At 36.4% G+C, this 14,170-nt stretch overlaps 1 protein-coding gene across 1 annotated transcript in view; it reads left to right on the forward strand.

Annotated features, from left to right (window-relative positions):
• Positions 1-2,731: 2,731 nt before the first annotated feature.
• SLC35F5 (solute carrier family 35 member F5) overlaps positions 2,732-14,170 on the forward strand; it is a 45,395-nt gene continuing 33,956 nt past the window's right edge. The window contains exons 1-7 of the mRNA XM_024569659.3: positions 2,732-3,091; positions 3,882-3,972; positions 4,118-4,259; positions 9,192-9,335; positions 10,224-10,286; positions 12,277-12,358; positions 13,124-13,314. Coding sequence (XP_024425427.1) covers positions 3,052-3,091; positions 3,882-3,972; positions 4,118-4,259; positions 9,192-9,335; positions 10,224-10,286; positions 12,277-12,358; positions 13,124-13,314 — 753 coding nt within the window. The 5' untranslated portion in view covers positions 2,732-3,051. The remainder of the gene's footprint in view (positions 3,092-3,881; positions 3,973-4,117; positions 4,260-9,191; positions 9,336-10,223; positions 10,287-12,276; positions 12,359-13,123; positions 13,315-14,170) is intronic.

The raw sequence follows: 14,170 nt of genomic DNA on the forward strand, positions 1-14,170 counted from the left end.
AGTTCTAACCACCCATTTGAGTTACTCTTCTTTACAGTTTCTCCAGTATGATGTGCGCTCTATGTGTTAATAAATTGTTTTTCTCTTGTTATCTGCCTAATTTTACCAGGCCCCTGCCAAAGAACCTAGGAGGCTAAAAAAAGAAAAAGAAAAAATAATTTTTTCACCCTGCACTCATAATCTTATTCTTTTAAAAAACCATCATTCCTCTCTCCTGTCCCCATCAAAATCCTACACATCATTAAAATGAACGTCAGATCCACCTGTTTCCTGAACCCTTCTCCAAATATCCTTACCAGAAGAGATCATGCCCTCAGAACTTGGGACCATGCCCTCAGGGGCATGGCTGATTGGCCATCAATCAATCACTATCTTGAGATGCCTGTTTTATAGACATTTAGAACTTTTATTCAAATCTCTGTGCATATTTTTCTCCTCCAACCTGCCTCATGACACAGTCATTTATAATTTTACCAGGGCTTGAATTTGAACATTTCCTTTGGTGTACAGGAGACTATACAGGAGAGTTAGTTAGCTAGTGACTGCTCTGTACACACATACAGCCATGCTGTTATATTCATATTGTGGCATATGTACTTCACTAGGAAAATTTTATTCTCTATATTTCAGGGGATTTTTTTTTTAAGGTGTCAGACTTCATATGTAATGAATCTTAAGGGTCTACTATTGAGGGACTTCAAAAGGACTTGAAGGGTAATTGACTTTGAAGAGTAAAAAGAAAATTAATGAAAATGAAAGATCAAACTTCTAAGCCTGTGAGACTAGGAAAATAGTGATACTGGCTGACAGAAATACATGGGAAAGGATTTAGGTTTTAAAAAGTAAAGAGACAACAGGAAGTTCAAGTTCCTTCAACAAATATTGACTGCCAGCACTATTCTACATGCTAAGGATACAGTGGAGAAAAATATAGGCAAAAATCTTTGCTCTTGCGGAACTTCTATTTGTAGATAGTTGGGATTTGGTAGGGAGAAAAAGGTAAAGACAAGACATTCACGTAAAGATGAGTAAAAGTTATCAGATCAGAAAGCAGTTTTCAAAGACTTTGAAGTTACTGAGGACTTAATCTTGGGCAAGCTATACGGGGACAAAAGAAAGGAATGCCTAAGGACACAATGGTGTCACAGCACAGAAATCACACCAAGTCCCATTGTCAGAGTAGTCCAGTGGAATTTCCCTCCAGAGAGTGCTGGGAAAAAATGTTAATAGAAAATGACTCTAGAATTAGAGACTACTTGAAGACAGTCTGAATGACCTTATCCATCACAAGAATTGTTCTCTAGTAGATGCTCCGGAAATAGGTGGTAGTACTGGTAATTTATATTTACATACATTTTCAAAGTAATATTATTTGCATTATTTAAGAATAACAGTATCAGGAGGTGGGTTTGGCTGGGGAGGGGTGGAGGGAGGGGGAGAAAAGGCAGACAACTGTAATTGAATAACAATAAAAAGTTAAAAAAACAAAAAACTACAAAAAAAGAATAACAGTATCAGCATATTTATATATGGGGAATTGAGGCACAGTAGAGAGAATAATAAGGTTAAGATTACATAACAAATTGTGGTCACATTAAAAATTTGAACTCAGTGTTCCTGTTAGATACTGGGAGTTATTCATAATGCTATTATTTTTTCAGTTTACACATCATACATGTAACAAAATAATTTTAAGCATACAAGTATCATGAGCCTGACTCCTTAATGGAAAAAAAAATAAAGCAGATGGTGAAATAATTTGATTAACGTCATATAACCAATTTTCCCTAAGTAGCAATTTCAAGTAAATGGTTTAGATTTTTCTCTCTGCATGATAGGTTTCTAAATGATTTATCAGCAATGCTTCATGCTGATAATTTCTTGGGTCAACACAAAAAAGTCCATTGGTATGGTTTTGTCCTTTGAATGTGTATTTAATTTCAGAAAAACAAGATTTAAAAGGTAAGAAATGTACTATGTAAGAACATTTAATTTCTTCCCATCATCTTATAAAGATGTTACAAATGGTTAAGTTACAGAACTTTCTTATCTCGTAGTTGTTTTCTAAATACAAATCAGGACGTTGGACAAGATTTTTTCTTATGGGATATTCAAAAGTTGGTTAAGAAAAATCTATAGTTTAATAATTCCTATCACTTGTGGAGTTCTTACTGTGTGCCACGAATTATTCACACTTGTACACATGTAATTTTGGCATACATACAAAAAAAATAGATGAGTCAGGTATTATCATTACGCCCACTTCGCAGATGAGAAAACTGTGGGCAGTGGAGGTGAAGGAGCTTGCTTTATAGGCACGCAGCTTCTTACTCCAAGAGCTGGGATCTAGTTCACACGCAAAAGTTTCCAGAAAGCAAAAATCCTCCCAAGCCACTTTGCTTTTAGGTCCTCTTGAAAGAATGGGATATGGAGTTTCGTGGCAGAACTTTGTAAGAAATAGAGTTGCAAGCTCTTGTTCTAGAGCATGGTCATCAGGCAGCTGGGCCACTTCCAGTGTCCTAAGCACCGCCCAGCCACTCACGCCATCTCACTTCCGTCTTTCTCCTTCCACCACGCCCTGCTCTATTTCTTCTTAACTCTGCTCCTCCCCAGGACCATCGTCATCACTGTGTCTCCCCGCTCTGCTCCCAATGCCTGGCAGGCTCAGCGAAGCCTAATCACCCAGGAGCCACACCCCCAGAGGTCTGCCCTGGTGTCCCCGTGACGTAACCCTGCGCCGTCGCCGTTGGGCCGGGGGCGGGGCCGCAGGGCTGGCCAGCGGCCGGGGTGGGTCTGGCTCCAGGGTCTGGCTCCAGCGTCCAGCTCCGGGCCTCCGTGGCCATCGCAGCCTGCGCGGTTCCTTCCCTTTACCGGCTGCCGCCCTCCCGGGCCGAGTGGAGCTGGGTGGCGTCGGCAGCCTTGCCCAGAAGGGCACCGCGGCTTCAGGGGCTGGGCCTCCAAGGCAGCACAATGTTAGGCTCCACAAGAGCTCTCTGAGTCCCAGGCCGCGGCCGTGGCGCTGTGAGGCGGCAGGGCCAGCCAGGTCTGCTCATGGTGCCACCACTTAGCCATCGCGGGGCAGGAAGGCCAGGTACGTAGTCAGCGGAGGGCCCCGAAATCAACCAGAGCCAAAACTGGGTGGGACGGAGTGACCAGGAACAGCCCCACCCCCAGCCCTCGGTGACAGCCACAGTACCTAGACCGAAATGGTAACGGTCTGTAGGGGTGGAGTGTGGGGGAAGCTGACGGGGGTGTGCGAGGCAGGTCCAGATCTGGCTTTTGGAGCAGTACTTCTGCACCCTGCACTGCTGCTTCAGGACTCTAACTCCCTCCCCGGGGAGGCGTCACGCTTAACAGTTTTTTTCCTCCAAAAAAGGAGGAGGATTCCCTTTAACAGCTGTTTCCTCACTGCTCTCCTGAATTGCGATTTTGGTCTAAAATATCTACATGTAGTTAATGACAGGGGTGGGTGGAGGAGGGTGTAAGATCTTTTCCCTTTGCCACGTAAGTGATTGAAAATGTGCCCCAGGACTCACAACAAATTACTTCCTCTCAGTGGAACCCCTGTTGAGATCAGGGACAGAAAAGACCCTAAGAAACAGCCTCGTGTCTAGACACTGCCGGGGGGTGGATTCCTCTGGAGAGAGAGGCGGATGGAGTTCTGTATTTTCCAGTAGTTAGTTGGTTTTATATATGCAGTTTGCGGAATATTGCTCTTTTCCCCTCTGTACCGTGTACTTCTCTGAGTATAATTTGAAGTCTAGAGAGTACTGTCAATTATGCTTAACACACTTTAGTGTTGTTCTTTCATTTGTGTTCATTGTAAAGATGAGTAAAAAAGATGTGATGAATCTTATTTTAAGCTCTTCACCTCCAATTAGGTGCGTTGAGTTCTTCACCTCCGTTTAGACAGAGATCTGCCAAGTTCGCAGGCATTACCCTTGAAGATCTCAGAAAGGCCTTTAAAACAAGGTAAATTCTGCACCTTTTAATTACTATGTGACTTTCAAACCTAATTTGTTAGCTGATTAGCTAACATGTCAGATATCTCTGTTATACTAATTTTCTCATTTGTATGGTTACTTTTTAAATCTTCTCTGCATTTTCTAAAAAACAGACTGCAAATGTTGTGTGTATTTATCATGAACCGAATGAACTCTCAGAGCAGTGGTTTCACTCAGCGCAGGCGAATGGCTCTTGGGATTGTTATTCTCCTACTTGTTGATGTGATATGGGTCGCATCCTCAGAACTTACTTCGGTATGTAGTCCTTGTCTTGGAATGATGTTGCATTATAATAATAATATTCCTGTTAATCTATAGTATCTCTAGTCATTACTCTCTCTCATGCTTACCTAAAGCAGTATTTTGAATATTGTTGAATTACTTATGTTTTCTTTGATACTGAATTTGTGTCATTTTGTTGAAACTGAAAGGATATGGCTTGTTGTTTCAGTTTTATTGTATCTTTTAGGGGTAGTTATTTAGAAAGTAAGTATATACATATTTTCTTAATATTGGGAGGTGTTCCTGTTTTTTTCTTTTTTTCCTAAATTCAGTTTCATTCTCCATAAATACTATTTTCTAGAAGAACAGCCATCTAGGGTGCAAAACCATCTGTCCATTTAGTAGAAAGTAAGAATTCTTTTGGACAAAGAGTGAAAGTGCCCAGAGTGTTCATGTACAGGTCACTGTTGTGCACAGGCGTGATTGCATACACATTTTTCTGTGTACTGATTCAAACATGGTTGTAAAAGTACAGTGAATGCCTTTAATTAAATTTTATGTCGTCTTTGTTGATGGCCTATTGGCAGTAATGTGGTATTTTGAATTAAAAACTCAGTTTTTCTTTCTACTTGTGTAGTTACTTTTTTCTTTTTGTTTAATGATTCCTATAAAAAGAAAAGCCCTTTTAATTTCATAAATTACTGCATTTAAACTTAGGGATAATATGTAAAAGTAAGCTAGCATTTGTAAAATGACCTTAATTGTCAAAAGAAACAATTTATACTGCTGGTCATCTCTTAGCATAGCTAAGTAAACAGTTGGCATTGACATTGTACCAATGCAGAAATAAATATTTAGTTCTTTTGGAATTAGGCTCTGGAATACAACAGGCCATTTATTTTTAACTCTTCTATAACCTTTCACACTTCCATAACCTTTTTTTTTTGAGATTAATATTCTGTGGTGTAAATAAAAATAAATCTCTTTAATGTTGACAGAAAAATAAGCCTATCTTTAAAATTTTATTTTAGTTTTAAATAAATAGTTTTTTTATTTACCAAGCAATAACATTTATGTCAAAAGAGCACCTGATTGAATTATAATTTAGCAATCCACATCTAAGCAAAGAAAAAAAAAACTTGTTCCTATTTTTTAAAAAGTAAAATCTATTACTGAGAGGATATTTTATAATTTCATTATCCAATAGCATATGTAATGTGTCTAATTCTCCAGGCAAATATGCTTGTCAAACTTTTGAGATTAATTGTATATTTCAAAAAAAAAATCTTTCCATTATGGAAAATATATAATATATACAAAGTAGAGAGAGTAGTATAATGAATTTTTATATGCCCATCACTTACAACAATGATCAATTTTGCCAATCTTATTAACCCCTCCCCATTTTTTTCCTGGATTATTTGAAAGCAAATTCTAGCTAGTTGTAATTTCATGTAAAAATTTCTTCATATTCATCTCAAACTGAAAAGGACTTTTAATTGTTTTAAATATCATCCATTAGCATACCTAACAAAATTAATTATAATTCCTTAAATATGGGTATCTAGTCCATATTTAAGTTTCTTTGGTTGTGTTAAGGACATCTTTAGTTTAAGATCTAAAAAAGATCATACATTGCATTTGTTATAACTTTTTCAAAAGACTTTATTTACTTATTTTTGGAGAGAGGGAAAGGGAGGGAGAAAGAGAGGGGGAGAAACATCAATGTGTGTTTGCCTCCTGCCTACTCTCACCTGGGGACCTGGCTTGTAGCCCAAGCATGTGTCTTGACTGGAAACTGAACCAGTGACCCTTTGGTCCTCAGGCCAGCAGTCAGTTCACTGAGCCACACCAGCCAGGGACACTTATAACTTTTAAGTCACTTTTATTATTACCCTGCCCTACCCCGCCCCTCACTTTTATTATAGCATTGATTTGTTGGAGAAACGATACCTTTTTTCCTGTGGGATAGATCACACTGTCTTAGTCTATTCGAGGTGCTTCAGCAGGACTACCATATACTGGGTGGCTCAAACATTTATTTCTCACAATTCTGGAGGCTGAAAAGTCCCAGATCAAGGCACAGGCTGGTTCCATATCTGGTGTAGAGCCTTTTGCTAGTGTTTAGATGGCAGCTTTCTCCTCACAAGGTGGAAGGAGTGGGAAACTTGGGATTCTCTTTTATGTGGTGCTGGTCTTTTTCATGAGGCGTTTACCACAGCCCCCACCTCCTAATACCACTACATTGAGGGTTAGTTGGGATTTTAACATAAGAATTTTGGGGGAACCCAAACATTTAGTCCCTAGCACACACATTCTGGATTTGATTGATTGCTTCCTTGGAGTGTCATTCAACTTAATCATTTTTCTCTTTTATTTCTTGTACAGTAGAACCTCAGTTCTTGAACTTACTTCATTCCAGAAGGCTGTTTGAGAAGCAATTTGTTCGAAAACTGAGTCATTTTTTTCCATTACAAATAATTTATGAATTAATCTGTTCCAGGCCTCCAAATGATTCCCTGTTTTAACCTTTCTTATATAAAATACACATTAAATATACTGTTTAATCTATAAATAAACACTTTAAAAACAAAAAGAACATGAAATATAAGTGAACATTTAACAAATAGGAAATGAAATGCTCAGTGAAAAGTGAAAATTTCTGCACACAGTAGGACTTACCTTTAATGTTGAGAGCTACTGATGACTGAACATGGAGTAGAGGAAGGGATGGAGGGCTGTTATTGTTTGGAAGGGGAGGCCCCTTCCATAAAAACGTTAGGTAGCTATTTTTCTGCGGTTCTTTCTCTTTTTTTGTTTCTTTGCTCTAATAGAACTTGCTTTGGGCTCACTGGGCTTTTGTGCCTCACTAAAAACCTATCCAGTGATTGATTTTGCCTGTGTTTTTTTTTTTTATTGTTCAAGTACAATTGTCTCCATTTTCACCCCACCATGCCCCCTCACCCCACCCATCCCCATCTCTGACCCTCAAACACAACCCTCTTGTCTTTGTCCATGTGTCCTTCATACATGTTCTTGATGTCCCCCCACATTGTCCCTCTCCCCTCTCCTCTCTGATCACTGTCTGTTTGTTCTCTGGTTGTATTTTGCTTGCTTTGTTTATTTTGTTCATTAGGTTCCACTTATATATAGGTTTCACACTTGCCTGAAGTAAAACATTGCATTGTCATTCAAAAAGTTTATGTCACAGTTTGCTATTTCCTCATCAGGGTGATATTTCTCAATAAAATTTTGCATTTCTCTCCATTTCCCAAGCATTTCCTTGATTAGTGAAGTAGGAATATCCTCCCTTTCTTCTTTTTCTACATCATCACTTGCAAATTGAACAAATTAAGTTCAAGAACCAAGGTTGTCCTGTATTACCCTGTACGTGTTGTTAGGTCAAGAACTGAAGTTTTACCCAACACACAAGACATTTTTTCCATGAACAACTTGGTCAAGAACCAAAGTGTTGGACATGGGAGATGTTTGAGAACCAAGGTTTGACTGTAAAATGGTAGTTAGAAATAAAGTCTTAATTTGATTCAGGTTCAGTATTTAGGAAAAAGTAGCCTTGGCGGTACGGGGCACTTCCCTTCATATCACAACATGAGGCACATAACAGCTGCAAGTCTTACTTTGGGTGATGCCAATTTGAGAACTATAAAGTTCCTGTCAACCTGCAGGTAGTAGTTGACTATCCTTATGATTATTGCCCAGAGAGAGTATTTCATTGGGAATGGTAAAGTGGTGATTTTTCTGATGGTCATTCTTTAGCTGGAAAGGAATTCTTTAAGGAGAACTTTTCCACAACTACTCTTTGGTTATCCTGAAACATGGTTAATATAGGAAAGGTTGTATACATCTTGATTCTTTTCCTTTATTTATTTGAGTAATGTTGCCTACTAAACTTCCAGTAGTAACCATTGAGGGTTTTTTTGAGTATCATTATAAATTCATAGATTTTTATATAGTTGAGGTTTCAAACAACTGTAGTTATTTCTTTTGATGCTTAAAGTTTCCCGCCTTTAACATCCCATTTGCTTTCTGGCACAAGATACCCCAGGCTTATCTGGTACATTTTCTATCTCATACTTGGATGTAGTAATTTCTTCAATAACCCATGGTTTCTTTTATGCAAAATGGTTCAGATCATCACTATATGGATTCTAGAGGTGCTCATTACTCCAGGGTTGTCATTTTATGGGGGTCTTTCAGTACATAGAACTAGGAAAAATTTTTTAGAGATTTTATTTCTTTATTTTTAGAGAGAGGAAGGGAAGGAGAAGGAGAGGGAGAGAAACATCAATGTGTGGTTGCCTCTCATGCACCCCCTACTGGGGAATTGTCCTGCAACCTAGACATGTGCCCTAAGCATTGGATCGACGACCCTTTGGTTTGCAGGCCGGTGCTCAATCCACTGAGCTATACCAGCCAGGGCAGAAATTTTTTTTAGGAATGAAAAAAATCATGAATTCATACCGATTTCCAGTTTTGTACAATTTCCTAATAGCTTCTCTTAAAATTTCATAATCTCCATAATCTTCAAAATAGTCTGTCTCCCTTTGGCACTTCCATGGTACCCTCCATACTCCCTCTCATCATGGTACTTAGCACATTATGCTGTGTACTCTCCATGTATGTATCTCCTTTCAGGAAAGCTGTCTTTTTTTTTTTTTTTTTTTTAGCCCCTAAGCATAAATACTGTTGCATAGTAAGTTTTCAGTGAATGTTGAAGAGAACTCTTTTTGCAAGTTGTTCCTGCTTTGTTTGGGTATATTATCCATTTTATGCAAAGCAAATATAATCTTCAGAAACAAATCTAAAATATCCTATAGTCCCTTTAGAGCCTTCCTTTCCAAATGAACTTCTAGAGTTAAAAATCATTTAATGGCCTTGTTTTATTGGAGATAAGTAAAGGGTTCAAAGTCATCTCATAGTTTATGTAACTTTTTTTCTCTACAGTATGTTTTTACTCAGTACAACAAACCATTCTTCAGCACCTTTGCAAAAACATCTATGTTTGTTTTGTACCTTTTGGGGTTTATTATTTGGAAGCCATGGAGACAACAGTGTACAAGAGGATTTCGAGGAAAGCATGCTGCTTTTGTGAGTTTTAAATTTTAAGTGTTTGTTGAAGAGAGGGTATATTTTTTCAAAGCTTAAAGATGTATTAGTTTCTTGAAGGACAGCCCAATTTTAAGTGGTTTGGTTAAGTGAGTGAACATAGCATGTTGTAAGAAAAAACTACTTTTCTCCAAAATTTTAAATGTAGTTTTTTAATGACCTTGGTCTCAGAATATCTTGTGAGAAATCAAAGGTACATAATCTCCTTTTCCCCATGACATTCTCTGAGTTATTAAAAATGTTTGAACTAGCCAAAATCAAAATTGATGTGGAAAAGATGATGAAAGCAAGGAATAAGAAGAATATCTGGGTCTTTGATCTTTTCCAGACTGGATGAGTATCTTCTAATTGGTTGTAAAGTTGATTGTAGAAGCAAAATCATTCAAGGATTAAAATGAAAATAGCATATTTCAGGGCATGTTTCAGATGTTTGGCTAATCAATCAAATTATATTCTTTCAGTGATGTAACGTAACATTCTGATAGAAATAGAAACTAAATTTTTGAGAATGAAGAATATAAAATTGTCTCTTGTATCCTTTTTTCCATTCTCTCTCTCCTTTCCCTATTAATCTGAAATGTTAAATAGTATTGTGAAAGGGGCATACGTTTTTGAGTTAGACTAACTTGGGTTTTAATCCTAATTCTGTTACTTAGATGAAATCTCTCAGCCTCAATTTCTTTAAAATGAGGATGATAATACCTACCTTGCTTGGTTGAAATACTTGACATTAGCTGCTATTATTATTAATAATAGTTGTATTCTTATAGGTCTACTCTGGATTTTTGATTCTATTCTTTTGAGCTATGACTAACACTAGCCCTACTTTATAACATGAATTTAATTGCATTTTTGTCCTGTTATCCATAGTTTGCAGATGCTGAAGGTTATTTTGCTGCTTGCACAACAGATACAACTATGAATAGTTCTTTGGTAAGTGCTTCTTTTCTCATCAGGAATGGAGCACGTGGAATTGAGTTACAGTGGGAAGGACTGAAATAGCTTTGATAACACCACAGCTATGTTAGAATATGTAATATATAGATATATAATCTCATTATAATGTATTATATATATAATCTCAACATTGGGTGCCCTCTGTGATTATTTTAGTTTGGTGCTCCCTTTCCTTAGGGTTACATTGGGCCAGAAAAGTAGCCCCATGGGGGAGCCAGGGGAAGGGAAATAGATAAGGAGTGAAAATAGTAAAGGACAGTCCATTGTCCTTTGTTCCTACCAACTCTGTCACTTAATGTTTATTATTATATTATTATCAGAAACAAATGTATTTGCTTGACACTGAGAATATATAAGCAGATTTTTCATTTATTCCATGAGTTTTTAAGAGTGCTTATTAAGCACTTGCTTTTGACTGTAGAAATACAGCTTATGCTCTAGAGTGTGAGAGCATATGTTTGGGAAGGAGAAGGAGACAGATAATCAACAAGCAAATAGAGTAATTAACATATTCACTTATTTTGGACATTTATAATCTTATTGGAGAGAGAGTATATACAAATCTATTCTTTTTAGACCATCACTAAAACATCTCTTTTAAATGTATTTTCAAAATGTAGTATTCTGAGAAGAAGTTAAAAGTTACTCTAAAATTTAATACCAATTTATGAAGCACGGACTGGGTGACCTTATTGACAGTGCAGTTTTTTTTGTTTGGCTTCTAGAACTGCATTTGTATGCCAGGTAGGTTGCCAGGTGCTGTGAAGAGTTTGTGAAACTTGGAGAAAATGTCATTTCTTTTCTCTAGGATCTTAAGCATCAGCAAGATTATTATCAATTATCTCTTTCATTGTAGAAGGCACAGCGGAGATGGCAGACTGCTCTTCTAACTACTCTTCTACTAATTTCTTGCTACTATCTGTAAGATGATGTGTCATATCGTTCTAGGCCAAATGGTGTAATGAAAAGTTCAATGTAACAAAGAGACTGTCTATTTCCAGGTCCTATCCTGTCTTCATTTACTGAATATTTTTCATTGGTGGAGTTCTATACCAGGAGTTAAAAGAGACATCAAAGATATATAACACAATGTTATGTTAATTTAAGAAACAGCCTAGTTGGAGAATTGTTTCTTAAGTATAGATCATCTGAAGAATATTTGCAAAAACAGTTGGGGAATTTAGAACCACTTGAAAATATAGACTTTTAGAATACACCTGCCTTTAATTCTGTTGTCTACCAATGAGTTATTATATCTCAGCTTCTAGAAAAGTTACTTTAAAACTCCATTTTATAAAGTTGTTACAAAGACTAATGAGAAATGTGTGTTTAACTGCTCTGGACTTGGTACTTGGTACATAATAAGAATCGGTAAGTGGTAGCCATTGTTTTCTTATCTACTAGTCCTATAAAAGTTTTCAGGAATTTTTGGTTTTAGTTGAATCTGAAGTAAAGAGGAATCACTTTGGCAAATATATACATGTACATATTATATAGGTGATTACCTGTTCCTTGTCTGCCTTTTGCTTCCGCCTGCATGATAGCTGAAGACAGAGGCTTTGTCTTTATGCACTTTTATGTCGCCAGGACCTAGAATAACACCTGACATAGTGGGACTCAATATGTATTTGTTAAAATAATGAATGAAAAGGAATAGGAGGACATCTGTTATTTGAGAGAGAGGTCTGCTTTTATGACATTTAAATGTGAAGTGTTGTACCAATGCTGTATTGTTATGTTTACAAGCTTTAAACTGATTCTTTTCTGTCATTGTCTCTGTGTGGATCTCTTGAGTTTCACTTTTAAGTCTTGAAAATGCATTTTGTGGAAATTACACTGTATAAACATGGGGGCAAACAGCCATGTTTTGGGTAGTATCTGTGCCTATATACCATCCACTTAAATTTTAGCCAATATATTAGCTATAACATTTTTGTTTATATTTTTTTCTGTTTCTATGTTCCAGAGTGAACCTTTGTATGTTCCTGTGAAATTTCATGATCTGCCTAGTGAAAAACCTGAGAACACAAGCATTGATACTGAAAAAAGTATGCAAATCTTAGAATTTCATATCTTAGAAATGGGTGGAAATCTTAGCTTCATTCAAGCCATCCCAAAAGCTAGAGATTTTGAGATCACATGGCAGTTCTTCTGTTCCACATGGTGTTGGCTTGGCCAGTAGTCTTCCAGAAGTTTGACTGGAAGATGGAAATAATTTCCAAATATCAGAAATCTCTGTGCTTTCATTATATACACACACACACACACACACAATATTTTTTTAAAGAATATTCTCTTCAACCATGGCATCAAAAAACTTGATGGTAAACTACAGGAATTTTGCTGCTTCTGTGAATTGAGTAAAGAGCACCAGTCTCAACATTAGGCACAGTATTTATCTGTACTGTTGCAAGGAATGGACCTATAGAGGAATATTCTGCATGCTTGACGGAAAGTAATTCTCGTAAATCGAGCGTCTATGAGGAAAAATCCAAAGTTTTACTATAAATGCTAAAATAATAATCATACTATAATCCTGAAGTAGGCAGTTGTATCTAGAAACAGTTGTGGAAATCTTGTTTGAGTATTGGTCTAACCTTAAGCCTTTAAAAGATTTTTATAGATTAAAACATTACTGTTTTGCATGAGCAAGCTGCCCCAGATAATGCTCTAAGTCTGGTTTTTCTTTGACTCTTCAAGTCTGATCATAGATGGATTAAATAATACACATTTATCAGTAAATTAAAATTTGTGACTTCTGTTGGATGCAAGGGGAAGCATTTAATAATTTGTACTATACTTTTTCTCTTAAGCTCCCAAAAAGTCTCGTGTAAGGTTCAGTAATATCATGGAGATTCGACAGCTTCCATCAAGCCATGCGTTGGAGGCTAAGCTGTCTCGCATGTCATATCCTACTGTGAAAGAACAAGAATCCTTACTCAAAACTGTGGGGAAACTTACTGCAACTCAAGTAGCAAAAATTAGCTTTTTTTTCTGCTTTGTGGTAGGTCTTCTTTTTATTATATGTTTGGAACTTGAATTTTAAGACAGTATACATACCAACTATACAATTGAAGTGTAGGACCTTTAAGTTACTTAATCATGACTTTAAACTCTTACTTGGCATCATTGGGGAATTAGACTATTGAACTTAATAAATGCTTGTCATACCTCAAAGAATTTAATAAATATTTTAACACTATAGCTACTCATGTCTGTTCAGAATTGGGCCTTGCCTCGTGGTCAGAGTAACGAATAGAGTTATTTTACACGATGCTATATACAAGGGCTAGTAAATATCCAGTAAGAGTTTACTGTATATATTGATTTCTTCAAATAGTGTTTTACAGTTTTATATTCAATTCATGTAAATATGGTTAAATATTTTAGCAGATACTCATAGTAAACATTTTAATGGAATTTTTAGTAATTCCATAACTTCTTTTATTTTAATATTAAAACTGAAAATGTGCTTTGGATTTCATAAAGAATGATCATATAGTAAATACAATATTATTTTGGGTTAAGCTAGAATTAGAGACTTGTCTGAGTTTGTGAAATCTCTGAGTTTAGAATTTTTAAAATATGTATACATATATATAATTTAAGTAACCTAATCTAAGTTTATTTAATATGAGCCTTTAAGATTTAAATTTATCCTGAGCACTTTTAAACACTAAATAATGCAGTGCTAATGTTAATATTATTAGCCTGATTATAAGGTTTTTTACTTCAAAATTTGCCTCCCATACTTACTGCGTAGCCTATTTTTCTCCATCTTCTGCCTGAATGACCTTTTTTTTAGTGATATATTGATTAATTATATTCACCAATACAAATAAAAAAACCTTTGGGAATTG

This window comes from Desmodus rotundus, chromosome 2 (genome assembly GCF_022682495.2).
Source record: "Desmodus rotundus isolate HL8 chromosome 2, HLdesRot8A.1, whole genome shotgun sequence".
Classification (NCBI taxonomy): domain Eukaryota; kingdom Metazoa; phylum Chordata; class Mammalia; order Chiroptera; family Phyllostomidae; genus Desmodus; species Desmodus rotundus.